We start from the raw sequence: 27,620 nt of genomic DNA on the forward strand, positions 1-27,620 counted from the left end.
ATTTCAAGGAGAGTCACAGGACAGATCCTGTAAAAAAAGATGTATCACTGGACATTTTCATCAGTGAATTACGCCTTAAATAAACAGTTCAAAGCGACTGAACACATCTGCCTTTGGTAAACTCGGAGGAAGCAGCCGCTGCTGCTCAAGGTTGTACGAAACACCTTTAAAGGGGACAGGGTTCCCTGCTGATCCCAACACACACATTTGATGAAATATTACTGTTTGAGGAGGCAGTCTTTCAGACCTTTCTGACATGGAGACAAAAAAAGCATGAGGTCCTAATGAGAATCCCTACTACTGTCAAACACAAACTACAACAAACATTATAGAGGGGCTTCAAGATAAACAGCATAAAGCTTGGAGAAAAACAGCAGGCTAAACTCTTACACAGAAACTGGTAGAAATTAGAAGCTATTTGGGGTAAAAGTTTTGGAAACCTACTAAAGGTACCCCATCCTCATGGAAATCCTACCTTCAAAATCACTGCTGCTGGCACTGTTGGGAACCCAATGCACGGCAAACTTCAGCACAATGGTAACTTACAATAAATCCTGCATAGCAGGCAGTCCTACCCATACACCATTGGAGACTTTGTTTAAACACAGCTAGATCCTACATTTACAATTTCCCTTTAGGCTGAAATTTGTCTTTTCATTCAAAAGACTTACCCCTGCCCCAAACTACACTTTGTCAATATTTGCTAGACTAACATACAATTTAATAAATCAAATTCTTTTTTCTTGTCCATCTGCTTACAGAGGTTTTATCAATAAAATCTGCTACAACATTGGTCCACATAGGCTTTAAGCTAAAGGAGCCAGTATGCTGCAAAGAAATTCAATACATAACCACAAGGGCCACATCAAAGTAACTCAGCATAACCAGAAAACACGCTAAGTCAAATTAAACCCCAATCCTTTCATTAGTGGATGGGGATGTCTACTTATGTTCAGGCATTCTCTACTTAAAAATTACCAAAAATAGTCCTGAAAAAGTTTGCTGCCCATTTCCTTTGAGCTTGACTAACGTTAGCAGTGTTGTTACAGTACCCAATATATCTTGTGTCTGTAATACAGCCAAGATCTAAGTCATGTGAGGACACCAGAACCAGCATGGACCAACAGCCTGCACTGCTAGGGTCAGGAGAAACAGATGTTTTCATGAAACATGGCTGACATCAAGATCAGTATGTCCTAGGGAATCTTTGCTGTGATTCAGCCATTTCTCCAGTGTTTGAGTGATCATCTTGGCTAGTACACATTAGCCTCTCTCAACTTACTAACTGACAGGTTTTTCTGGACATGGGATTTTCTTTTCCTTTCCTAATCTGTGGATATGGGTATCAGTTCTTGAATTCTACAGCTCAGCACATTGCAAGTTCAACTCAAACAGATGGCAACTCCCAGATACTGGGTAACCCAAAGGAAACCACGGATTAGAGTGTGGTTAGAACATTGTCCCATATCCCCATACCTGCTTATGGTTCTCAAGGGAGCTTAGGAGAGTTGAAGTCCCAAGAGCAGACCCTCTACTGCCCTCTGCCCCAGCACCCCTCCCCCTCCTCCTCTTTAAGCAGGTTTCACAGACCTACGTAATACAAGAAATTTCAACCTTGCACAGGATATAGGTGGACTATACCTTGTAGTAATTTTATAAGCAAACGTATAGTTTCTTCCCCTAAAAATACAGTGTTTCAGGGACCTGAGTGGAAAACACTTCACATATTACAAATGTAAGAACATCATTATCTCCTAAGCACCAGTTTGGGGACTGGTTGAGGATTCTCACAGTAGCCAATCCTTGACTGAAACAGAGCCATGTGAAGATGAAGCCACACTTTAACTGAAAACAGACCGATCGTTACATTTGCAGGCTTTCCACACAAGTCCTGCTCAAGAGGGTTAACAAGCACGTATCAGCTCCTATAAAAAACACAACTGAAATATTTCAAGAAACAATTACAGCTAAGATACATTAGAACTTTCTCACTGTTAGACTATAGCGGTACCAACACACCACAACAGGACAGAAGTGCCCAGCATTTCTAATCAATGAAACTAACACAGCAGACAGATAAAACCCCTAATTGCCATCAAGGAGAAGGCTAAGCAAGAGACATTAACACATGATGTGGACTAAAAGAAAGGGCAGACAGGTTTTGACAAGCACAAGAGTTCTCAACTAAAAGTCTCACCTGTTCTGTAACACCACAGTCATCTTCTGAGGATTACATTGCAGGAATAACAGCAAAATTCTGAAGCAGAAGACAAGTATTTTCAGTGATAACAGGAAGAACTGGCCAGCACAGGAACATGTATAACTCTTCCTAATTGAATTCTTTTCAAAACTCTTCTTGAGGACTCCACAATTCTTTCAGCTTCAAGAGATTATTAAAAATGTGAATTTTAAACTGTCCTCATGAGGCTGTTCTAACGCTTGCACAGCAGAAATCTATAAATATTGGATCAAATTCTAGCACCACTTCTTACATTATTAATTCTAGAATAAAATAGCTTTCGAAGTTTTTTTTCCTTTATCAAATTACTTTCTAAACCCAGGAGAGAGGCAGGGAGGGACGAGATGAACCCTGCACATTTATGCTTAAGTACTACTCGCATTGCACTGTGCCTGAAAGTCTCAAAAGTTTGGATAGTAGTGAATTTGTGCCCAAACATACTTAACTTCAAGTCCTGCAAAGCTTCCAGTTTACACAGAAAGATGTGCAGAAGAAAGGAAAAGAAACAAATGACCTTTTAGAGTTCATTAATGATGTACTTAAGATTTCTCTTCTCTTTAGAAGTAAATCAGTTTAATCACACCCCAATTAGTTCAGTTCAAGCAAGCATGGCCAGCTATTATGAAACTGCAGAGAAAAACAGATTTGAGTTTTGCTAACTCATTCTACAAGCTGCTAAAACATCTAAACCCACTGAGAGGCTAAAGCTAAAAAAGAACCCAAACCCCATGCTCAAACTGTAATTTAGCTGAGCAGTGAAAACTATCTGCATGTTAGAGACGGAAACAGCAAGCAAGTCCAAAATCCTTCTGTGCACCAAACATCAGCCATATTCATCTCATCATTTCTAGCTGCTTTTACATAAACAGGGCTAATTTTGCACATGTCTATAGATGTGTACGCATGGGCACACATAGTCCCTACTTGTAGAAGCTCCCGAGGCTATATTTGCAAATTTTAAGCAAATTTGACAGAGCTGATTTCAAAGAGGTCTCACAAAATTAATTTAAAAAAACAAAACCAAAAACAATCACATCAAGGAGGAAGATTTACTGCTCTCAAGAAAAAGGTCATATCAAACTCAAACTTTTTAGACCATCAAAAAATCTGCACAGTACTTGAATACTAATTACAAGTTTATTGAAAGAATTATTCATTACATTGCTTGCAGAACTATTCATTACTTCCTCCCAGATTTGTGTTATAGAAACAGAACAAAGCAACAGAAACACTGAATACTACTCTTTGAAACTGTAAAAACACACTTGTAGTTACACACAGCAGTGCCAATTACAAGCGCACAGTACACTGCGATGCAGTGCAGATGATGTATCATCCGATTTCCCGATGAGTTGGGTGCACGTCTGCAGCCTGCAACTAGCTAGGACAGCTTCTTCCCTTCCCTTCAGCACCTTCCCATATTCCTGTTTAAGGTGTCATCTACAGCCCTCTTCATTTACAACTGAACTTGGAAAAAAAAAACCAACATCTTTAATCGTCCTCTCCCTCCCCAAGGCAGAAGGTGACAAAGGAACAGCAACTGAGAGCTACTTTTTCACCAGCTCCGCCAGCCTCCAGCATCAGTCTATGAACTGGTTCCAATTTTCAAAGCAACTACTGGATAAAGCCCTTGCTACAGCATTTCAACTTGTGAAGCACCATTACAGTCACATTCCTCTGGGACAAGCTAGACCTCAGCACCAGTGCACCAGAGACACAGTATGCTCTCCCAAAGAGTAGTTACAGAATTCCTTCTAGGAGGAGCATCCCTAAACTAACGATGACCAATTGAAAGGTAGTCTGTCTGTCTTACTTCACATGGCCCACCACAGATTTTGCTCTTTCTGTATGCTGGTGTCTCATCGAGTCAGGTTAAGCTTCAGGGAGAGGAAAGAGAAGATGAAGCAGCTGGATAGGCTTTTTAGTAGCATGATCTGTGCAGCAGCAGCAATGGGCAGCAGCAAACAACCCTGAAAAAGACTACAAAACTAAGATAACAAATGGCACTTTGCAGCTTCAAAAATACGTCTCAGCATCCTCAATAAACTTCTGCTGGAGTCTTTTAGTAAAAGAAGTTACCAGCATCTGTGCTGAATGATAAAAGTACTGGCATAAAATACACATTACATGTCAACATTTTTCCTTCATACCCTGAAAAACTAGAGAAATTTCTCAAATTTTTCACTTCTCAAAAACATCCTCAAATTCAAGAGGCACTTTTGTATGTTATCAGATTTAGGAAAAATCTGAATTCAAACTAACTTGTTCAAGTTTCAAAAAAAAGCTATTCCTTGTCTAAATTATCATAAGGAAAGAGGGCAGACTGATTTTACACTTCTGTAACACTTGCACTTAGCCAATCATCATTCCACCTGAGACTATGTACTTACATGCTGACAGTTCTGATTTACATCAATAAGGCAAAACCAAAGCAATCACGCCTATTACAGCAGCCAAAGAACACATTTGATCATCTAAAATTTTCTTTATCCCCACAGACTTCAGCTCCCCACAAAAAAAAAAAAAAAAAAAAAAACCAAAACAAAACACAACAACAACAAAGGCAAACCGACCAAACATAAAGGGTGCTTAATCAGATGAAAACTACACTCCTTTCTTTTAAAATCAACCTAACCTAGTGAGGATAAACCACACAGGAATGGCAGCGACTCCCATCCAGCATCAGACCAACCAGGTCCGGCTGGTAGGCGAGAGCCAGAGCAGAGAAGGTAAACTGAACAAAAAACATATTATGTCACTCTGCCACTAATAAAAAGTGTTACTCGAGAGAGCACAATGCAGGCAGCAACTGCAAGGCTGGTTTGAGACAAGGTAAAGCTCAAATAAGGAAAGCTGGGGGGCCCCACTCAAGGTAGATGGTAACATACAGAAATCCATCTTTTCTTATGCCTCCTTTTTCAGGCCTGCCTCCTGTTACGCGTTCCTTATTTTTTTCTGTTCTGTCCCTATTTTCCCCAGACAGAAGCGCTGTTAAGTCGACAAGCTAGTATTCAAAAATAAAACTGGATCAACAAGAAAAACAATGGAAATTAGATCCATTTCTATCAGCAGAGCAGAGTACAGCACAGTGCAAAGAACTGCCATGAACCATTTTTCTCAGAGTGGTTAAGAACCTTTTTAAAATCCTGAGCTTTAACAGTACTTGACGTCACATTTCTGACATTTAGTCTATAAAAAGAAGTTTCCTGTTACTGAAGAACAAGTCCAGATTTTTCAAGCTCTATGGCGTGCAGGTTGGTGCTATTAAAGTCTGAGCACTTCATATAGTTAGCAGACAGGAGCAGAATTTCACATTTCCTAATAACTTCCTGGATATTTTACAATTGCTTCCTCTCAGGAAGTTTATTCAGTCTTTGCAGCTCCAACACCAACAATTCTTGTTGAGATGTAAGGTGTCCAAGAATATTAAAAGCACATTCCTAAAACGCAGACGCAGACCCATTTCTGGCTCACTAACAATAGGTTTTTCTTTTGGCCAGACCTGTCACTCTAAGGAAGGAGAATAAGAATGACCCGATCAGGTAATGCCCAATGTCTCAAGCTTTTTACAATTCATCTGTAAGCAGCATGGTGTCCGATCACAAATGGAAAAGCAAGCTGGGGGACAAGTCTGAAAGAAGAGCAGTAGTACGCAGTAATCACCACAAACACTGCGGGGGGGAAGAAAAGGATTTCTTTCACAATACATTTAACCTGACGCTTCTTCATTCAAACTCTTATTTTTCCCCTCATGTTTAATGTAAGAAATAATTCCTTCCAAAACAGTAATGTGTCTGCACATACAACAGATCCTTTTTGTTCCATTTTTACATAATAAAGTTTTACCTGCAACCTATCTTACTGTGTAATATATTAGTTACTAAAATTCCATCAGCCTTATCTTCCACACAAGTGCTGTACTTGAAACTAAAAATTAGGTCATCAGAACTTTTAAGTCAGGATTTTGTCAGGTGGTGGCCTTTCAGTACTTAGTCAGACCAAAGAAAAGAAAAAAAAAAAAAAAACAAAAAAACCCGCAACAAAAAACCAAACAAACCAAAGATACACAATCTATTAATCCTATTACACTGAAGAACAAGAAAATGGAGTTTTATTGTGTCATCCCATTCCCTGATTGTTCTAAAAATAATTATTTTATTCTTACAAACCTTCCCCCACAAAGCCAGGCTGATAATTTTCAAGATGATACCCTGTAATCACGACACCAAACCTTATTTTTTTTTATCGAAACATTTCATGTGTATCATCAGGTGACCATACTGCTTAAAACCCATCTGTATTACTTTTTACATGTTATTACATTAGAAAGAAATATTTATTACATAAAATTACTTAATATCAGTGTCAAGCCACTTTTCTAGAAAATTAACTTGAACGCAGTGAACGCATGGAAAAGTTGTTTGGTGTTGTTTGTGGGGGGTATTTTTAAGCCATAGACATCAAATGCTCTTGACTTACAAGTCTGCCACGTTCTGCACATTTAAGATCTCTCTGTTGAGCAAGTCTCTGTAGTTGGCGAGCTGAACAGCTTTGATCACAAGGTCCGATGATCTCTGCTTCTCACGCACGCTTCTTGATTTACAGACTGGAGCAGAAGACACAGTTGTCCTGATTTTTCTGTTCCTTATTAATATCTTAAGGTTGTGTGAAGTATCTGCTGAACTTTAATTGAAGCAACTGTTTCTGGCAGCAGCATAAAGCCTGTTATCCGTCAGAATCCAGCTGATCACTTAAACTTTACTTCCAGTGCTTATCTAGTGAATTCTCCCTCTTACTCATATGAATTTCTTTTAAATGTCAGGCTTGTACTGCCAGAATATTTAGTTATGCACTAATATAAATGTTGATTTTAAAGTAGGCAAAACTTTAAATATTTAGCTTAAAAAAATAAAAATCAGCTTTAAATGATACTCTGTTTAAATAGTATTTTAACAACCTTGCCAGAAAATATTCAGATAGGATTAAACATTTAATGGGTCAGGAAGTGCTTGAAAATGACATCTCCGATTTTGCAATAAAGGGAGAACAGTGGTAACTTCTTCCAATTTTTTTACAACCTGTTATTAGTAACCAAATCCACAAGGGAAAACATATCATAACTAAAAGTATTTCAGTGAATAACTTACGCTATTTTGCCACAGACGTTACCCATATCTGCCATCTCCTTTGCATGGTCATCAGTTTGATTAACTCTGCCTCAGGATGAAGACTGCTTATCGCTTTTGCGGCACTTGACGTCTTCAAAGCTCTTTAACAACCTTCACTAGTTAGCAGTAACAAGATTATCCTCTAGTCCCAAGTTTGAGTAATACAGATGTGGCAGTTTCACCAGCAGCTTTTCACGAAAGAGAATTTGTTGTAAATGTGGACAGCAGACAGACTCTGCTAAAACAGCATGAGCAAGGATACAGGTTACTACTACATCCTATTTTCAATTATGAAACAGTAGTGAGACACTAACTTATATCCTTGTTCTCCACTCAAAATAATTAAGAACTGAGTCTTGATGCAGCTGGTTAACTGAAGGAAGCACACCAAGTACATCTGAACAAGAAACCAGAGAAACCAGGAGGCAACCGGTAGAAAATGAGATTTTAAGAGAATGCACATGCAAAAGTCCTGCGCCCAGAGCTCTTAATGTTAAATAGATTAATGGAAACTACCTAAGTTGCACTATAAGCCTCAAAGTGGCTGAGCAGGGAGCAGAGGGAACATTAGTGCCAAGATTCAGTAATTGATTGTGTATGCTTGCATGCTGTATCTCTCCCCTCAAACTACATTTCGCCTGCATATGCTTTCTCTTTCTGCCACTTTTAAAGTGATTTATTCTCTTCAGGAGGGGAATTGGGTCTTATTTTGATCAAATATTTAGGACCTTTTAGACATTAAAAGCCACAGATTACAAAGAAGGAAGGTCAAAACAGTAAAGCAAAATTAAAATTGAAGATAAACCATGAACATTGAAGTAAGGAATGAACAAACAACTAGCAAAACAAGATTCAAAGAACTAAAAGGCTTATCCACTCTCCTTGCAATGTCTGCCTCCTTACTGCTAAATAACTACTACAAAGATCTTAACCACACAGGAGCTGATGAAAGGGGTCTGAATATAGGTCAGCAAAAGGCTTTTAGATCCAGCTACAGACACTAATTAGATCACTTTCAGTTATTAAAAAAGAGAAAAGGACTCCAAAACAAAGGGTTTATCTCTCAAAACATTCTGAGTTTTTTTCATTTTTCTCTTCTCTAATTGTCAGTGGCCTTTGCTTTCAAAGCAGCTGGTTGCTGCCCCAGATCTGAAATTCTCACCAGAACACACAAAACATGTCAGTGACACGAACCTCCAGCAAAAATAAGACTGAACAACATTTGCAGCAATGCACAAAGACCAGGGGGGTCTTTAAATATGTTTTCAAGATATAAAAGAACTCTTTCATTTTTCTAGGAGAACATTGACTGTTTTGTTTGATGCTGCCAAAACCCACAAGGCCAAAAAAAAAATCTGACTTCTTTTTTCCCTGAAGTATACAGTATAGCTCGGTTCATACAGGGTTCCTTGTACCAGCTTGTTTATGCCTTCTCTTCTGTGAAACAAGCCTTTATGTCTCCATAGTGGAAAAACCCACTGGTTTATAACCTTCTTGAGATGTATGCAACCAATTAAATTGTAAAGTAATACCTGTTTCAAAGTCTAACTCAAAGAAACGATACATTCCTGGACTGGGACCAGAGCCAAGGAGGTCACCTCACACCCTGCAGTCACGTGAGAATATTCACGTTTTGGAAATTTCTATTTTGATTTCCATATAAAGTAAAATCAGAGGTTGAAAGGATGAAATATTGTGTATTCTTTGCATACAAACTGTGCTTCTCAGGTGATAAAGTTAATATTCCAAAAAACAAGAGAAGACAGTTCAGGAGTTCATAGTGATCGCAAGCTGTTCAGAAAGACTCAGGAAAGCGACAAGTGCCAGTAGCTCCGCACTTCTCCAAAAGAATTTTCAGTCATGAATAAACTATTATGTGACCAGACTATATGCATAAGAATGGTATAATCTGCACAAAACAACAGTGAAACAACACATTACAATAAAATCCACTTGTCAAAGGAACAAGCCAAGTAGATTTATTTCCATACGAAAACTGTTACAAAAAGACTGACACATTTTGTTCTCGTTTCTAGTTTGATTCAAAATAAACAGTACACATGCAAAGTGCCTGGTGCCACTAGAAACAGCTACTGGAGACAGGGTGCCCGCAGTGGAGTATAGTGCCCAACCAATTGCTAATGCAGCTTCATGTCCACAGAATTCCTTTAAGTTCACACAGCGGCCAAAATTTGTAAAGATCTACAGGAAAAATACACTACAAAAGGTAGCAAAACCTGCTAAAGAAAACTAGAAACGCACACAAGTATAAATTGATTAAGACTTGCCAGTGTGACAGAAAGTGCAGCTTAGCCTCACCAGCAGGTCCGCGTCATCAACGGGGACCCGTTCCCCAGATAAAGCAGTACTGAAGCCGTGATGGGCAGCCACTGCTTCCCCTGCCATTATCCGCGTCAGACACCGGCGGCACTTTTCACAACTACACCTTTACGCAAAATTCAAAGAACCCAATAATGCCTAAAACAGCGTCTGTGTTTCGGAGAGCACGGCACAGACAATGAAATGCAACTGCTATGACCAGCACGCACCTCCTCAATCGACAGGCTTCTGAAGTGGCGCAACAAAGGAGTCAGACCAGCACCTTTTGCCTGCCCTGCCTCAGCTGCCTCAGCACAACGCCCACAGTTTAACAGCGCAAGTTGTGCGGTGCTGCGCTGTAAGCTCTGGGCAGGAAGAGCCATTGACCTTTCAGCACCCCGGGCCCAACACCCGTGCCCTTCCAGCACACCTTCAGTTTATTTGGAGACCTGCCTTTGAGATTAGGAGGGGGTGTGCCACTTGCGAAGTCCCCACAAGGTGAGCTTGGCTGTACCGCTCTATGGCAAGAGACAAGTACACTTTATAAACTAATTTTAAGTAGGTCTTTGAGCTAATATTACGCTTTATGTCTAAAATTAGCAGCATAAATCTGTATGCATGGTACTTTCTATCTCTGACTGATGCAAATTAAAAACATATCCTAAAGTTCTCATGGCATGGGTATTTTTGGATGGATACTAGAAGTCTAGTAAATCCATCAAAACAAGTACTACATATTTTTGTGGCATCTGTGTTTGATAGAAGCTGTCGAGCCAAATTCACAGGTTATATTCTTCTGAATTAGTGAACGTAATTGCAGTGCTTTCTTTGGAGCTTTCAAGACACAAGGCAGCTAGCTGTGTTGTATTCCCACAGACCTCTCTCTTTTAATATATTAAAAACTGTATTGTTTAGCCCACATGAAAAATCCTTGCAATGACTACATACACTTCATAAGTTTAATTCCTTTGCCAGCTCCATACCATGCCACAAAACTAATACCCACATAAAAGACTCTTCTCTACCTCCTTTTGAAAACAATGTCCCCAGAACCCAGGAAAGCTAAAGACAGATAATAAGTATTAAAACCAATTTTTAGCAAACCAATCTGTATATTGATTAGCTACTCAGTTTTCACAGAAAGAATTGGTTTAATATTGGCATCATTAGGATCTAATGGTGAGATTCATAACACTTCTCAAGCCAAGGATGCATCAAAGGGCTACACCACTGACTAATGCTTGGATAAACAACATCAAGAACGCACAGCTACGCTTCCATGTAACTGGTCCCTACCCCATTAGTCTTGAATGTTCCAGAATAATTTTTTAACTGTCTACCCTCAGAAAACATAAAAATTTACTTATTTGATGAGGTCATGTGTTAAATCAATTGTTGTGACAGAAATGTAATTTGAACATATTTACTTCTTAGAAGCTTTTCTGCATTTGTCCTTGGGGTGATGAAATTCACTTAGCTCTCACAGTACATGTATTTTTCTTGCCAAGAAGTGAAACTCAGGATTTATATCTCTGTATAAATTTACAAAGTAGCTCTTCACCATGAAAACGTTTCCACTGCAAGTGTGAAAAACCACCACCTAGAAAAACTGCCACAGCCGATTACAAAAAGCTTTGTCTTTGATAGCCATCACGTTGGAAGCAGAGGTTGAAGCACTTAGTCCTTCTAGAATTTATCACCACTAAAAACTGTTATCATTTTTATACAGTCACTAGCCAAAGCTGGCATCAGAGAGGCAGGACAGGGCAAGGGTTGCTTCAGGTAGAAAGCCACCAGACCTGGTCCATAGTTACAGAAAGGCCTTTAATTTCTCGAGCACATAAAGCTGCATAAATCCAGCCTTCATCTCTTCCTGCACCACAGGGCAAGTGTGCTATGCCGCGTGTAAATCACTCCTCCTCACCCTGGGCAGGAAAATCTGCTGGGCTCTAGCCACTTCTCTCCGAACGCCGGGAGTGCAGCAGCTTCTCCCCAATCACAGCTCAATTCACACCGACGGCTAACAGCTTTCTCCAGCCCCTGCTGCGGCCTCAGACATTCCTCTGCTCTGTCAAGCAATGAAAATATCAGCCACAGGATTAGAGCAAGCCTTGGAAAGACAGACTAGCTCTCTAACATCCAAAGCCCAGGAAAGAACACGGACATCTTCTGGGGTTAACAATACTGGTAGTGACTCTAAGTTACAACCACTATAGGCACTTTTTTTGAGCTTCAGACAAATTGAGACCTCTAAAAATTCTGCAATAATTTTGCAACTGTAAAAGGCCTTAACATTGCTGCAGGATGCAACCAAAGTTTCTAAGTGTTCATTACACAAGGCAGGCTTCTGCTCTTGCACTAAGATGTACTAGAAAACCAAAAAAAAAAAGAAAAAAAAAAAAGAGAGAGAGAACAAGCAAAACTAGAAAGTAACAATTCTCTTCCTATTTCAAACCCTGTTACAGCCACAGCCAGCTACTCTATTCTTCTTCTATTCAACTTCATACCAGAGTGGTCAAGGGTTAAAGTGGTTTAAAAAAAGCATTAAGAAAGCAAAAATATTTTTTCTACAATGAGGAACAAGAGAAACACTTGAGAAAGGCTCTGAGCACCACAGTAATTGAAAGAAAACAATCCTGAGGAAGGAGGCCCTCACTACAGTATTCAGGTTTGGATTTTACATTCAGCTACTCAGCCAAGCAAATATATCTAAATAAAATTATTCAATCACAGTGTGGCTTCCAGGCCACATTAAGGCAGTAATATTCTCATAATTATACTCCTCTTCACATATTTAAAAATCCTTTCAATGTTTACTTGAAAAGCTAATTGCTGACAGCTAGAAAGAGTGAAAATACTACCCTTCCCAGTTCTGGGGTGGGGGAAGAGTATCCTCCCCATCCCAGATCTCAGGAGCCCTAGTCCCCTCGCAGCTCTGCTGAGCAGCTTCAACATCCTCACAGGGCCTCACAGCTTTATAGCAAGTCACAAAATAAATACAACCATCTCCCTACAAAACCAAATTGTATTTCTGGTACTTTATCAAGTGAAATCCTACTTCTACAAAGTACGTACACATAAATATATCACATTAGCACTAAAGATGCACAAATTTTGAATTTTTAAAAATGTAGACAACTACCTCAGTTTGCAAATCCACCAAAGGTGTAAGGGACTTGGGCTCAAACACACTACTCGCCTGCATAAAATCCGAAACTCAGCACGACATGTTACTCATCCCCACTCCAAGGTGGATCTGCACACAAGAGAGAAGGACACTGGAAGATCTCTCAGACCTTTTTACTACCGTCCTCCGATACACTACGTGTGTCAGTGCTGTTGCCTAACAAGCATCTGTGGCACTTTGTAGCTCAGCTCACCGCCTCCCAGCCTCCCTTCCACATCCAGACTGCATCCAGCTCCATTCATTTCTCCTGTAATGCCTGGGTCTTTCTCCCTTACCTATATCTGTGTGTACATGATCCATCTCGTACAACTTCCCACGGACACTGGGGGGTGGGGGGATGCAAAAGGAAACCTAGAGTTTTTTCAAGGTTGAAAAATCCATCAGCAAACAGATTCATAGAGAGAATTTTTTATTAAAATTTTAACAGGGAACTTAACTACAAGACTTAAATAACAATTAGGAAACTGTATGTAAGTTTAGCCTTATGGGTGACACAAACCAGGTTATGTCCACATTCCGTAAGCACAGACTAAAAACCTTTACTTTTGTATACACCAAAAATCATGAAGCAACTTCAGAAAGACCTCACACGATATTACAGCCATGCTCAAAAATCTCCAAGTTACCAGGACAGTTTCTCAAAAATTCACAAACATAATTTAAAACGGCTGTCCTACTGACCAGAGCAGTTTAGATTTTCTGTGATAGTTCTGATCGCCAGATTTCTTTTTTAGTCAAGTATAGTAAGATACACAACGATGCCAGATGTCACAAGCAGCTTTAAACAGACTGCCACGATAAACATTTTTATTGATCATTCTTTGTAAAGCAAAGTTTGAAAGTGCAAAAACATATGTAAAGGAGAGATTAAATCAGGTCCAGTTCTATCTTTAGAGAGACAAAGTTAGACGTAGGGACGACAAAGCTACAGCAATTAAACACTTATCGCAGAAATATGTTTCTAATTTTATCAAAAAGTCCTGAAATCCAGCTTAGTAGTAACTGCGGAGGCAAATGCTGAGAAAATGCACTACAGAGTTTACACAAAGGGGAGGGGTGGGAGGAGCCAACCTAAAAGGAACAGCAACTACCTCCCCCAGAACCATTTATTAAAGCAAGAACTCTGGCATCAAAGTGTACGGTAAACAATTAACATCTAACGCCTTTGTGATAAGTTACTGAACTTAAGCTTGCTGGTAAGCTAAAAGATTTGTAAACGCAAAGTCATCCAGTCGCTCTTTTCCTCCATCAAAAGCCTTTGCTAAGAAAAGGAACACTCTGAGACTACATTTATGAGCTATTTTTTTTCCAAATATTTACACCACCTTAATTTGGTTTGGAATCACATATATGCTCATTGTTATACTAAGATGTAAGGTAGGTACAATTACAAAAATCAGGGGGCTCGGGTTTTTTAAAAGTTGATTTTTGCCCAGCTGGTCTATTCAAGCTCAAGCTTTCATTTTCACCTCGTTTACAGTGAGCAGTACATTGCAGCTACCTTCTTCAATCAATCTTTCTCCTTGCATGTAAACTGGAAGGCTTGAAAACAAGTATTATATTTTTATTCTAAAAACATTTAGGAAATGGCACCTTAAAATGGAATTACTTCTACACAGACACCACTGAAGGCTGTGTTATAGCCTTGGAAGAATATATAAGCAATTACAGAACAAGCACGGATGTTACTGATTCAAACTGCTAAAAGAGACTTCATAAATGTAACAGCTATTATCATAAAAGGTAGAAGAATTAATAAAATGTGGATCTGTTTTTACAGTGATACTCAGATATCATTTGGTCAACATCTAAAGCCTTCTGTCAATCTCTTAGAAAAGGGCCTGAAGAGAAATTCTCCAAATGATGAAGCAAAAGGTGTTCTCCTTACCAGAGATCCAAACTACTACCTAAAATACTGCAACAGGTTCCACAATTAAACAAACCACACAGCACTAGCAACAGAAATATTTGTGCTTATTTACAGAGAAGAGGTAACAATTCCCCACCCACACAGCACCTTTGGAAGCCCTGAAGAAGATTAAGTCCTGTTTCCAAAACCGCTAATAAGAAGGTTTTTAAAAAAATGAGCAGTAACATCCATGACAATTTCCTGGCCTCTAGGGAACAGACTATCACCCCACTCTACCATGACCTTTCAGGTGTTTCGAGCAATGACCCAACCTCTACCCCTCGGTTTTCCAAAGATCTGTGGTTAACAGGTAACACCAGACAATATCCATACAGCTATGAAAAAAGAACTGTGACACATGTATCAACCTCTCCCTAGCCAAAACCAAACCCTACCTTTTTTCTGACACTGCAGGACAAAGTTAAATCTGCCTGAACTCCTCGAGCACATTCCGTATCTTAAAACCATTTCTTGATTTTGTTCTGTGACAAGAGTCGCACATTTTTCAAAAAATACATGAATTTTCAATCCGCAGACTACTAATACAAACCATCAACTCAATGTGCAATCCACTTGCCCTTCTTAATACAACGGACATACGACAAAACTGCGCTAGTTACAAGAAATCAGATGCTAGCGACAGGTAATTCACCAAACGTGTTGTGATTTGAGGTTCAGTTTACCAATTCAATCCAGCTGCTTTGTATCCCAAGGGAAGCCCAGTCAAGACAGGCCCGTGAACCTAGATTTGCATTTGGTAATAATTCAACACAGCACTTGATACCACCAGTAGCTGTGAGGCATACTCTACAAAGGCCAATCATTATTTCCTCTTCTTTTGTTAAACGAACACCCCCACCCACCCTCTCCTCCACTCAGCGCACTCACTCACGATAACCAACAGCCCTTCAGCACACAAGCTGAGAATGATGAAGTTACTCACGTTACAGGAGCTAAACTAGATGTAAGCAATCAATATGTGCTCCATATATCAATCTGTAACCGTAACAGAAACAACCAGTTGATAATCCTTCAAAGCCGCCTGCTGAAAGAGGAATGACATGTATAGGCTAAACTTGGGAAAAATGTTTCTTTAAGATCATGCAAGATAAAAATGAAGGCAAAAATCTACTTCTTCCAGATCCTTTTAATTTTAATAAATAAGCAGAGGACATGCTTGGAAGTGCTATGCTAAAGTAACAAAGCCTGCTCAGGATGGATGTGAATGCAAAGATGAAACTCCAAAGCAAAGGCTCCATCTCTGCTAGGACGTCATGACCAGTGTTGACTCCACAGAAAGTTCCAGAGAACAAAAAATAGGGCAGATTGAAACGCACACATAGATCAGATCTAGTACAGACAGATGCTTTCAGCTACCATGAATGCTGGCTCTTTTCCTTTAGATTGATTTCCTCAGTAAAATGAAAAGCTAGCAACAACAGTAAATAAAGAAAACAACTGGAAAACACTACTTTAGAAAAACAGCACTTCAGATTTCGGGCTGATAATGCTGTTACCATGAGCACAAGCTATTCCAATTGAGCTGAACCAGAAAAAGCCTTTAACTAGCTCTGCCTAGAAGTCAGAATATATCAGATCCTGCTTTGGATGCATTTGATGACTGGCTTCTCCCTGCACATTCAGAAATCAACTTCTCTGCCCTCCAAAAGCCTCAAATTTGAAATACGAAAACCTCTATTCACATGCTGCGGTGTTACCTTGCAGATTCTGCCTCCTTATTTTAGACTACGCCTACAATATTGACATCAACTATAAGGAATACTGTTTGTCTGTACTCAAAAACACAAACTGAAAGGTAAAGAACACTGATTTACACCCAACAGCACAACTGAAAAACCTCAGTAGTTCCAACATGACACCACCATTTCCTGTAGCTATGGTTTGTGTGTGTTTTCTTTCATCTGCATCTCAAAAACATTACGTAAAACCACAACACAGAAATGGTTACCAAATCACTGCAGACGTCTAAGCCCTTTCTGGCTTCTTAGTATTTAGATATTTTTTTAAAACTACCTTAACTTCAAATAAGGAGATAAGTAAAGAGAAACATAGCACAAAAGAAAAAGTACAGAACCTAAAATTAAGGCTCCGAAGACCTGAACTAGGCATAAGCAAACAACAACACGTGAAAATAAGCTATTTTACACTTCAAACAGAAGACAAGCCATGTCAGATTCTAGAAAAGGAAGCAACCTGGGAAAATTTATGAAGGAGAGCTGTCACACCCCAAAACTGCAGTATACTCTCTAATAGCTCTTAATGCTAATAAAATAGCATGTCCCACAAAATGTATTTAAATATGTCCTTGCAAATGAATAAGAATATAGTCTTGTAATTTCAGATGGAATCTCTGAGACTGCCCCTTTATCAGCATCTAAACGAGCTGTTGGAGCGAGCCCAGAGGAGGGCTACCAAGACACCTTTCCTATGAGGACAGGCTGAGAGAGCTGGGCTCGTTCAGCCTGGAAGAGAGAAGGCTTCGGGGAGACCTTATAGCGGCCTTCCAGTACCTGAAGGGGGCCTACAAGAAGGCTGGGGAGGGACTTTTTACAAGGGTCTGAAGTGACAGGATGAGGGATAATGGTTGGAAGCTGGGAGAGGGCAGGTTTAGACTAGATATAAGGAAGAAGTTCTTCACCCTGAGGGTGGTGAGACACTGGAACAGGTTGCCTAAGGAAGTTGTGGATGCTCCAGCCCTGGAAGTGTTCAAGACCAGGTTGGATGGAGCCTCGAGCAACCTGGTCTAGCAGGAGGTGTCCCCACTACGGCAGGGGGTTGGAACTAGATGATCTTTGAGGTCCCTTCCAACCCAAACCATTCTGTGAGTCTATGAAGATGCATTGCACCGTTACATCCATTGGTAGAGGCAGGTCTGTCAGCATAACGATGACCTCTACCTCTATATTACTACTATCGCCTTAAGCAAAAAAAGAATGAGTAAGCCATTTCAAAACAACCCTTCCCTAAACTGCTCTGCGGAACCACTAAAAATATACTAAGACACGCCACAGTGCAGGAAGGGAGAAGTTTTCCATCCCCGCATGTGCCCCCAGCTATACAGCCGGAGTACACCTCACCTTCACGCCAGCCTCACAGCACACACGCATCCCTGACACTTGATTTCAACAGTAGCTTTTTCCTGAGAAAATCTGAGCAATGGCATCCTTGGCCATTAAATTGGCTGGAAGTCTCCACACACTGGGGGTCGGTTTGGCTGCCAAATTTGCTTCCTATGCACCTTCACTAGCATATTGTCCCATCATACATCATCTATAAGCTTTTCTAACCCTCTCAGCCAGATTTTAAATCAGAGTTACCCTTACAGGATTTTGTTACTGGTACAGAGATGATTCTGAAAGTCCTGGCCTCACAAAGCTCCAACACAGCTGTTTGTATGCAACGCAGAATACCCTGTGCAAGGTAAGCATCATTAAATGAGGTTTCCTTTGGACTTTAAGCAAGTTCAGGAGCTAGCGCATTCAAAGAATTACCAGGCCACTATGCTTTTCTGAAAGCGTAACCTATTTGGTAGCTTTACATTTCTTTTCCTCAAGGCTAAGTATTTTAAGATGAAACTTGTAGCTTTATCCCCACTTCGGAACCAGTCAAACAAATGAGATTTCACTGGGCAGGGGGGAACAAACCAAAACAGTAACTAAAGCTAAACTGAGAATTTATTACCAATCTGAAGATGAACTTGAATTAAACACTAGCAAACTCGTTTAAAAAAAATTATGCACAGTTTCTGACAAAATTTTAGTCTATAGATCTGAAATTGATGTGCTATAATACATCATAATATTAAAGATTAATACGGCGACCTAAGACATGAGATACTTTGTTCACAGTGCTTTTCACGTTCAAACACTAAGCCAATCTCTACCCCCAGCAGAAAAAGCAGTCTTGCTTTCCCACGACACTGTTCCCATGTGCTCGTGTCACCCTCTCCCCCACTGCTAACACAAGCACTTGTGCAGGCACACGGCGCAGCAGATGAGGGAATCGATCCAATTCTCTATATCCTCCACAAATGCTCCCGAAAGCAAATGGAAGGGCACGGTATGCAGGTCCTCCTGATTTAATGGCACTGCCAGCTTGAAGAGCTGAAACTAAACACATGAGAATAGGATTAACATTTGGCAACAACTTGCTACCTGCTGCGTTTCATACCTGCCCAGACACATCTCTAAGGAAAGATTCTCCTATGGATAACAAAATACCTGGGTCTTCTGCAACACGAGCACTGACAGCACAACACCAAAAATGCCAATTCCAGCTGCACAGGAGTGTTTAGGTGTCCAACCACATCAAAACATGTTTCTGCTGGATGCAGTTTTCCTTTATTTCCAGTTCTCTCAGACTTCCTTCCTTACCTGTTTCCAAACAGGAACATTTGGCCTTATAAACTACTTTTAGAGCTATTTCAACGTCATCTTAATACCCAGGTTTTCTCTCTGCTATGTACAACACTGGTTTCAAGCAAGTACTCATTTTTTAACCAATGTGACAGTAACCCCTTACAACTTAGAAAGCCAGCTATACTCCGCTTCTCAATACACACTCAAGAGATCTTAAGTCATGACAGGTCTAATGACTTAAATGACTTTTGGCAGCCTGTTCTACTTATAGAAAGAATATCCAAACGCCTCTATTTGTGGCTCTCCCTTTTCTGCTACAGTTACATTATAAGGTTTCAACGCAGGAACCGCAGAGCGGTGCTAAGAGATATTCAGGTTCATTAGCTACAGAGGAAAACTCAGAAAGATGAAGCTTACACAGAGGGACTTGACTCCACCTCAGCCCAAGTGGAAGCAAACTGCTTGACCATTACAATGAAAACCACGAGCTGAGAAAAAGCTGGAAGTTGCCTCCGAGTGCTCCGGTCTGTTAGTGTCGTCCGCAATACAAAGGTGTGTCTGCCAAAAGATAAATTGATGAGGCCAAAAGGATCAGATACACAGTTTTTACTTCCAAGACAATGCCATGGGAAGTGCTATGTCATAGACATAAAGGTACTACATGTATTCATAGATTCACATAAATGTGAAGACAAACTTAGATTTTCCATGGCTCAAAATATCATAGTAAAGAAAATACTAAATAAAGCAAAACAATACTAATTAATACCCGGCTGTAAACTACATGCAGAACATTAAACAGATGGAAGCTGCAGAAAAGCACAATGTCTCTTCAAAACTATGTGAGGTCTAACTGAAACATTTTAATAGGCAAGAAACACCAGTTAAACCCATATTGGCACAAACCTCAAATGACAGAACACCATACACGTACTAGCAGCACTGCATTAGTCACCTCTGGGTCAACATCAACATCAGACAAATGTCAAAAAAGCTGAAAGCACATCAAACGAGATAAATTTATCAAAGTATAATAATAACAGAGGATAACTGCGCTGGCTACTGACACATGCTTTGACCCAGTGCCACAAAACGTGACAGCTTCAAGACATGTAAAAAAGACATCAAGTAGAAACAAAGATAAAATATTAAGAGCCCACATACATGTAAGGGCAGAAAGCCAGAATAAAAAAAAACACCCTCAGAAGTTGTCCATGCTTCTAAGCCAAAGAGAAAGACAAGAAAGCACAAATAGGTGGCAAAGTGTAACGGAGCCACACCGACCAAGCAGAAATACAGCCCCACTGAAACCCCACAGGGTATCGAGTACACAGGTGATTAGAAAACTATGAGAGATGAAGTGAAGTTGTAAGGGAGTAGGGGGCAGAAGTACATAGACATAGGAATTACTAATCATACTAAACAAGACAGCAAAGACAATAGTAAAAGAAAAAATTAACAAAACCACAGTAAGATCCGCTCCTGTATTGGTAACTCAATTAAAATCCTACCTAACTTACCCACAAAGGACAGTAGTATATTCCAACTGTTTGCACAGATGAATGAAGTAGAGAGCAGTTTAATGACAGAAGTTTTTCCACTTTTTAAAAGACCTCTGGACAAAACTGCATGACTAGATGATATCAAAAATGATCAAGCTGCTACGCTTTCATGAGACATGAAAATAATTCAACTGCCAAAATTCATACTATCAAAAAAAAAAAGTCCTTCATATGAGCCAACACCTACCCCATGCATTAAGAAATAGAAAATCAATAGATGAAACTTTGAAAATAAAGAAATTCAGCATAAGCAGAGCATCTTAATATCTTCAATGGTAATCAGTACCAAATCAGCTGCACAAACTACTTCACAGCAAAGAAAATGCACTGCTAATGTACACAGAACAACACATTTTGGGAAAAAAAAAGCTCTCTAATGTGCCATTCACTGTTTCTAGATCAACTTACCAACTCAAGACAAGATTTCTCACTGAATAACTACGAAAACAAAAATGCAAGAGGAACGGGAAGAATAAAACACGGTCACATCATAGATTACCAGCACATTCCTTCTTCCCAAGAAGGACACACACAGTCCTGGTCACGTCACAGTAGCAAACCAAAGCCAAACCAGGAAAGTTCAGACTGGCAATGAGAATCAGTGAACACCACAAAAAAACACCTAAGTTTACGTATTTGGAGCCCAATGAGTTCCCAAGTCAGATGGCCCCTTCTGAGCAGCACCTTTAGGGATCTGGATGTGATTTTTTTTTCCTACTAACACATCCAATCGCTTTCAAGTATCCCAAAACATCCAGAATCAAGGAGTGGAGTGATATTGTTTAGTCACAGAGCAAAAAAATAAACTCCTTTTGCTCTGCAGTAATTTAATTCTTAAGCAGATTGTTAAAGGGACATTAAATAGTTTTCACTAAACCTCTTCACTTTCTTTCATTTTCTCCAGGGAATTACCCAAACTCCCACAAAAAGTTCAGCAGCAGAATGTGGTCGATTCCTTCACTCCCGTTGGTAAGGGCAGCTTTAATTTAAAAAAATAAAAATTAACTGATATAAGAAGGATTTATCATAAATTTATAGTCTGCTTGGTTTTTAAAATTAAGATACTCTCTTCAGCACAAATACTAAATGGTAAAAGCAGCACTTAAAATTAAAGCACCTAATAGACCATATAAAGCCAGGGTTTCAGTTTTCCTGAAGAACTCTGCAACTACACACAGACAAATTGTGCTTCTCTATTTATATGGAATTAATCAGGATTACCACTTTCATCTTGGCAATTTAACTGCAGAACTAAATCAATAGCATCCAATCAGTAAAATATGACTGTTGTTTCCACAGCGCCGATACGTTTTCTCTATTAAGAACCGTTTTGCCTTTTTTTCCAGATCAATAGCCTCAGGGCACTATATGTAACCATTCAAGGCACAGAGACCTCCCTCAGCCCGACAAGTGAAGCAGCACCCCTCTGAGTACCTGGGGCAGCACCCAAACACTGGACTAAGACTCTGGGTGTTTCAGGGGTTGAACACCCAGTTCTTAACATTCATAGGCAAGTAAATAAATCTACTCTGCAAGCAGCACTGAAGCTAAACACCTGAGAAGCTGCAATCTCAGCCCTGCAGCCAGCTGAATTCTTATACGGCAGCCACAGAAATCCCTATAAACTGGTTAAACAGAAGCGAAGCCTCCCCTCCACTGACTGACACCTCGGTGCTAGGACAGATTCCCCAAGGGAAATGAGCATTAATTCGTTATTAGCAGGAATTTCAGTTGTACCTCCTCAGAGATGATGCAAAGCGGAACTTTAAACACCCCTCCCACACAAAAATAACGCATGTTCAGAAAAGTTAGCTACAAACGTATCGGCATACATTTTATACATGAAATTATTTCCATGCCAAGCTAACAACAGTTCAAATATTTGCTTTCAAACCCTGTATCATGCTCAGGCTGATGTCGCACAAGTTAAATGTTTTTATAGTTTTAAAGTAAAGATTAAGAAACATAGCGTATTGCTCTTTGTGTAGTTTTCTTAAACTCCCACTCCGTTTCCATGCTGACTGCTTATCGCCCTCCTCTTCTTGGCAACGCAGCAAGCTTCAGTTAGATGCCTACAGAGTTTTCACATTTCTCTACAAATCTTTGGTTGAAGGATAAGGTCTTGTAAATCACAAGGACATTTTACCATCAGGAATAACCAAATACTCTTATCTATACAAAGAAAAAACTACCGTATGTAATCCCCTTACTTAAGTTGCACTGAAAAGTTAGTGGGAGGTAACTAAGCCAAGGGTTTTTTTTTTTACTTTTTTTAAAAAAGATGGCAATTAGTTTGCTGCTTTTCACTGTGATAAATATTAGGCAGGGGTGCATAAGCACATCTTACAATTTCTAAACTGAACTGTTAGTTTCTTAGGAGAGGTTCATAAGCAAGTCAAATCATTTCCTTGGATGACTAACACCGCAACTAAACCCACGCTGCAAAAGCCCTACACCACTTGGGCACTTGGAGCTGAGGATGGGCAACAGTGCATCGCCAAACGCCAGGGAAAAGCATCCTGAGTCACAGACCAAGGCAACAACAGTTCACCCTCACACGGAACACGCTCCAGCACCAGCAGAGCCCTTTCCCGTTTCCATCTAGACACGCAGCCAAGCAGCGGCGCGCGGCTATGAGCAATCAAACCGCTCCTGTCGATCACGTGCAACGCCCAGACCGCACGAGGCTGACATGCCCCGGATTTACGTGAAACGGGAACATCAGCTGGAGCCCTGGGCTTCTGGGACTTGGGATGTAATTGAGACCTGAATATTTCTATGCTATTTTTAACTTGCCATATATTTAGAAATAATCAAGAAGTGCGAACAAAACAGAAACAAATGACGACCCTGTGTTTCTAAGGAACCCCGATGATCTGTGCTCCCCCTTCTTTGGCTTTCCATACCCCACTCTCACACGCTGGAAGGAGCATCCTGCACGGCAGCACCTGCTGCACCCGCCGTCTGTAAGCAACGCGTTGCTAAACAGACCTGTTCCGTTCTGGGAGTCCCGCGCAGCTTTCATGCCCGCCAATTTCTAATTGCATTCCATTGCGGACTTCCCACACTGACAGCTTATCCTTCACCAACAAAATACATGTTGATTCCAAGGACTTCAAGAGTACCAGGGAGAGATGGAGCAAATTTCCTGCTTCTGAAGAATCTAATTTGCAATTTTAACGGTGTAGATAGATATCACAGCTTTTCTATTACAAATTAAAAGCAACACCAACTTCAGTTTCATTCTTAATAAGGCAATGCTGTATAGATCAAAATTTTTACATTAATCTCAAACCAGTTTCGAACAGTTACATGAGGCAGGATTTAGCTTAATTTGATGCTTGTGCCTTGCTACTTATTTTTTTTAAGTTTTACTCCCTCAGCTAAGTGAAATACCGTCCTAATTCTAAAATCAGTAGCTCTTTTTACCTGATTTGCAAAGCAACCAAACAGACTAGGAAACATACTAACGTTTACAGATACACAGATAAATGAAGTTGCACTTCAGTGCAACTTGAAGTTTTGTGCTAAAATAATTCAGCTACACTCTTTCTTCCAAGAGCAATGACTGGCTATTTATAGATGGGATCAAATGGCACTCAAACACACACGGCTACATACAAAGAATATGGGCTTCCAAATCTAACTTCTGCTCATTTAGGTTATCTTTATCAGCACCAAAAGGCCAGTACAGTTGGTTTTGTTGGTTTTTTTGTGTTGTTTGTTTGTTTTTTGCATTAAAAACCTACCGTTCTGGATGTAGCAAGCAGCACTTCAGTCTCGACAAGCAGAGCTGTGAGGCTCATGGCTGAACCTCCACCTGGACGCAGAACCTCAGTGTTCCTCTGCCTCTCCGGCCCTCCACACCAACTTAGCAAGACCCCTCTGCGCACGCTGCAGAGGTCACACACCACACAAAACTGGGGACAGAAGATGGCACTACCGTTCTTGCACCTGAACCACAAAGGGCAGCACTATCATGCACAATGTGGAATGTCTGTACCCGACTCCCTCTCCTACGAGCAGGAAGGGACTTCAATGTCTCCCTCCCACCTGCCAAATGTGAAAGGAAGTGGAACATCCTTCATTTAAGACAAATTAGTAATAATCAGGTGGAAAATAGCGTGAATTAAGATCAAGCTCATCCACTATGCATGAAGTATCTCATCTTCACTGAGACAAAGAATCAAGAGAGCCTCTGCCTCCTCACCTACTCCCTCTAAATTCCTGGCACAACCACCCTCAGGGTAGGGAAAGCCCAGCTCCTGTCCTTCCCAGGGATGAACAGGACAGTACCCATCGACACGGCATAAAAGCACTTTCCACAAAAGTGAAAGAGGAGAAAGGAGGAGTTCACCAGAACTTCCAAGATTTCCACAAAGATATTCATAAATTCCCACGCCGATAATCAATCGGCTTCAATGAAAGTTTTACTTCATGTGTTTCAGCACATCACTGCCCCTTTGCTGACTTGATTCATGTATTTGGCTTCAACAGATAAAACCTCACCTATCAATTTGATCTCCTGAAACCATAAAGGATTTTTTTTAAGTAGCAAAAAGCGACCAACACCACTGTGAGTACAGTGAACTGTCAGTAGAGCAGCAAATACTGAAAGAGAATCGTCACGTGGTAAGATTCTACACATCAAAAAAGTAACTTATCTATTACACATACTCTGCAGATCTTGGAATCCAAGTACAACATTTTTCAAATGGGAAAAAAAAAAAAAACCCTGCTTCAGACCTGGAACCTGCAAAGCTTTTACTGTGTAAGTGAAAAACACCATATTCCCTGCCAACAGCAGTCAGCATACGTGGTTACATCAGTGGTATCTAAGCTGACAACTACCACGGATGTTACTGCCTAATGCGATTTGAAACAGGACAATTACACCGTTTAATATCAGTTTAACCACTCTCACTTTTCCAAGTCGCTAAAAAGCCCTCATTTGACCAGCAGTTTTTTTCCAAATTCCACTTCCACAGAGCTTTCAGGATTTAATCTGTAGGGGAGTATTTAAAAAAAAAAAAAGTCCCAGCATTCAACATGCAAGACCAGATTTTCTTTCAAGCTTTCTACTAGTTTGTTGCCGACAAGGAGGAGAAAAAAAAAAAAAAGTTACTTTTTAAAGCCAGTATTTTGCAAAACGAGCAGACATCACTTCAAAACTAGGGAGCTTTCTGCTGTATTAACGGTCTTTTGCAAGGGCCTTTTTAGAAAGCCTTCTCGTAGGCACACCATGCTTCATCTGGACGAGATTACATTTTACGTAGCCTATAAAGAACCGGGATTCAATAATGGATCATTAAAGGTAACAATGGCAAAAGGTGTGAGAACCACAGCGACTGAAACGCTGCCAGATCGCTCATTTCTGGGCCACTGTGGGACAGTTTTCGGGCAACTTCCCCTCTCGCCACAGGTTGTCTGTTACCTCCCCTCCGGTAAAGAGTCCCTACCGGTTCCAGTAACGCTCGCCGGGTCTTCCAAGCTCACAGTGAGCCCGTTCGTGCCCCCACTCCTTTCACCTGTGCTCCTGCCCGCGGACGGCGGGCAGAGCACGACGCACAGGCGATTCGCCGAAGCGTTTTCGCCGCAGAACGGGGGATTCAGGTGTCTCTCGTCTCGCCGGGGATGACCGCCCGCTCGCGGAGGTGCGCAGTGGCCTCTGCTGGTGCGCGCACCGCCGCCGTCCCGCCCGCACAAGCGGCGCGGACCGCCGCGGACCGGGAGGCGCGGGGCGGGCACCCGCCGCCGCTCGCCCCCCCCCCTCCCCGGGCCGCCCCGCGCCGCCGGCACCGCCGCGCTGAGGACGCCTCTTCGCCCCCCGCGCCTCCCGCAGCCCCCGGGGGCCGCGCGCCCGCCCCGCCGCGCGCCCCCTCAGCGCCCCCACCGCCGCCCCCGGCCGCTCCCTCACACCCCACCCCCCGCCTTGTCCGCGACGCCGCCGCCGCCGCCCCCTCGGCACCCGCCGGCCGCCGCCGCTGTCAGGGTCTCGCCCGGCTCCTTACCTGTGAGGAGGCTCTGGGAGCCGCTCCGAGCGGCGGCGCCGGCCGGGTCCGGCTGCCCGAGGAGAAGAGCGATCCAGAGGGAGCCGAGGAGCCGCCGGGCTCTCCCCGCCGCCATCTCTCCGCTCCCCGCGCCCGGCAGCCGGGCACCCAGCGCCAGCCCCTCCCCCGGGGGGCTCCTCCTGCCTGCCTGCCGGCCGGGGCGCACTCCCCACTCGTCCGCCGCCGGGCTGCGCCCCTGCGGCACCCCGAGGAGGCGGCCCTCAGCCGGGCGGCGGGGCTCGCGCAGCCGCCGCGGAGAGCGGCCAGCCAGGAGGGCGGGAGCGGCCGGGCTCACTCCATCGCGGGCCGGTCCCAGCGCCGGGCTGCGCGGCTCCCCCGCGCGGAGCCAGAGGGGCGCTCGTCGCGCGCTCCTCCCCTCGCTCCCTCCCGCCCACACACACACCTCCCCCCGGCCCGGCCCCCCCCACCCTCCCCCTGCGCGCATGCGCCCGCGCGCTCCTCCCCGCCCCCCCCGCCGCTCCCGGGCAGACGGCGGCGCACGCGCTCCCTCCCGCCGCCGCCGACCCCCGCACCAGGTGTGCGCGCGCCCGGCCGCCCGCCACCGCGCCTGCGCGCGAGCCTGCGCGGCGCCCCCGCCCCGGGGGCGGCGGGAGGCGGGAGCGCCGGGGCGGGCCGGGGTCGCCGTCCCCTCAGGTCGGGGCCGCGCTGTCGCGGCCGACACGGCGCCCCCGGCCCTGGGGGGAGCCCCGCGACGGGCCAGGCGGCGGCAGCGCGGGGCGACCCCGCGGGGTGCGGGGCCAGACCACGCGTTCTGGCTTGTTGCCGTGGCAGGTCGCTGCCGATCTT

The 27,620-nt window shown here is 42.3% G+C and overlaps 1 protein-coding gene across 3 annotated transcripts in view; it reads right to left on the reverse strand.

The window, feature by feature from the left end:
* NEO1 (neogenin 1) overlaps positions 1 to 26,889 on the reverse strand; it is a 206,986-nt gene extending 180,097 nt beyond the window's left edge. For all 3 annotated transcript variants that reach the window (XM_086471584.1, XM_086471583.1, XM_086471582.1), the window contains exon 1: positions 26,775 to 26,889. In XM_086471584.1, coding sequence (XP_086327710.1) covers positions 26,775 to 26,889 — 115 coding nt within the window. The remainder of the gene's footprint in view (positions 1 to 26,774) is intronic.
* Positions 26,890 to 27,620: the final 731 nt, after the last annotated feature.

The sequence above is a fragment of the Leptosomus discolor genome, chromosome 11, assembly GCF_034619465.1.
Source record: "Leptosomus discolor isolate bLepDis1 chromosome 11, bLepDis1.hap2, whole genome shotgun sequence".
Classification (NCBI taxonomy): Eukaryota; Metazoa; Chordata; class Aves; order Leptosomiformes; family Leptosomidae; genus Leptosomus; species Leptosomus discolor.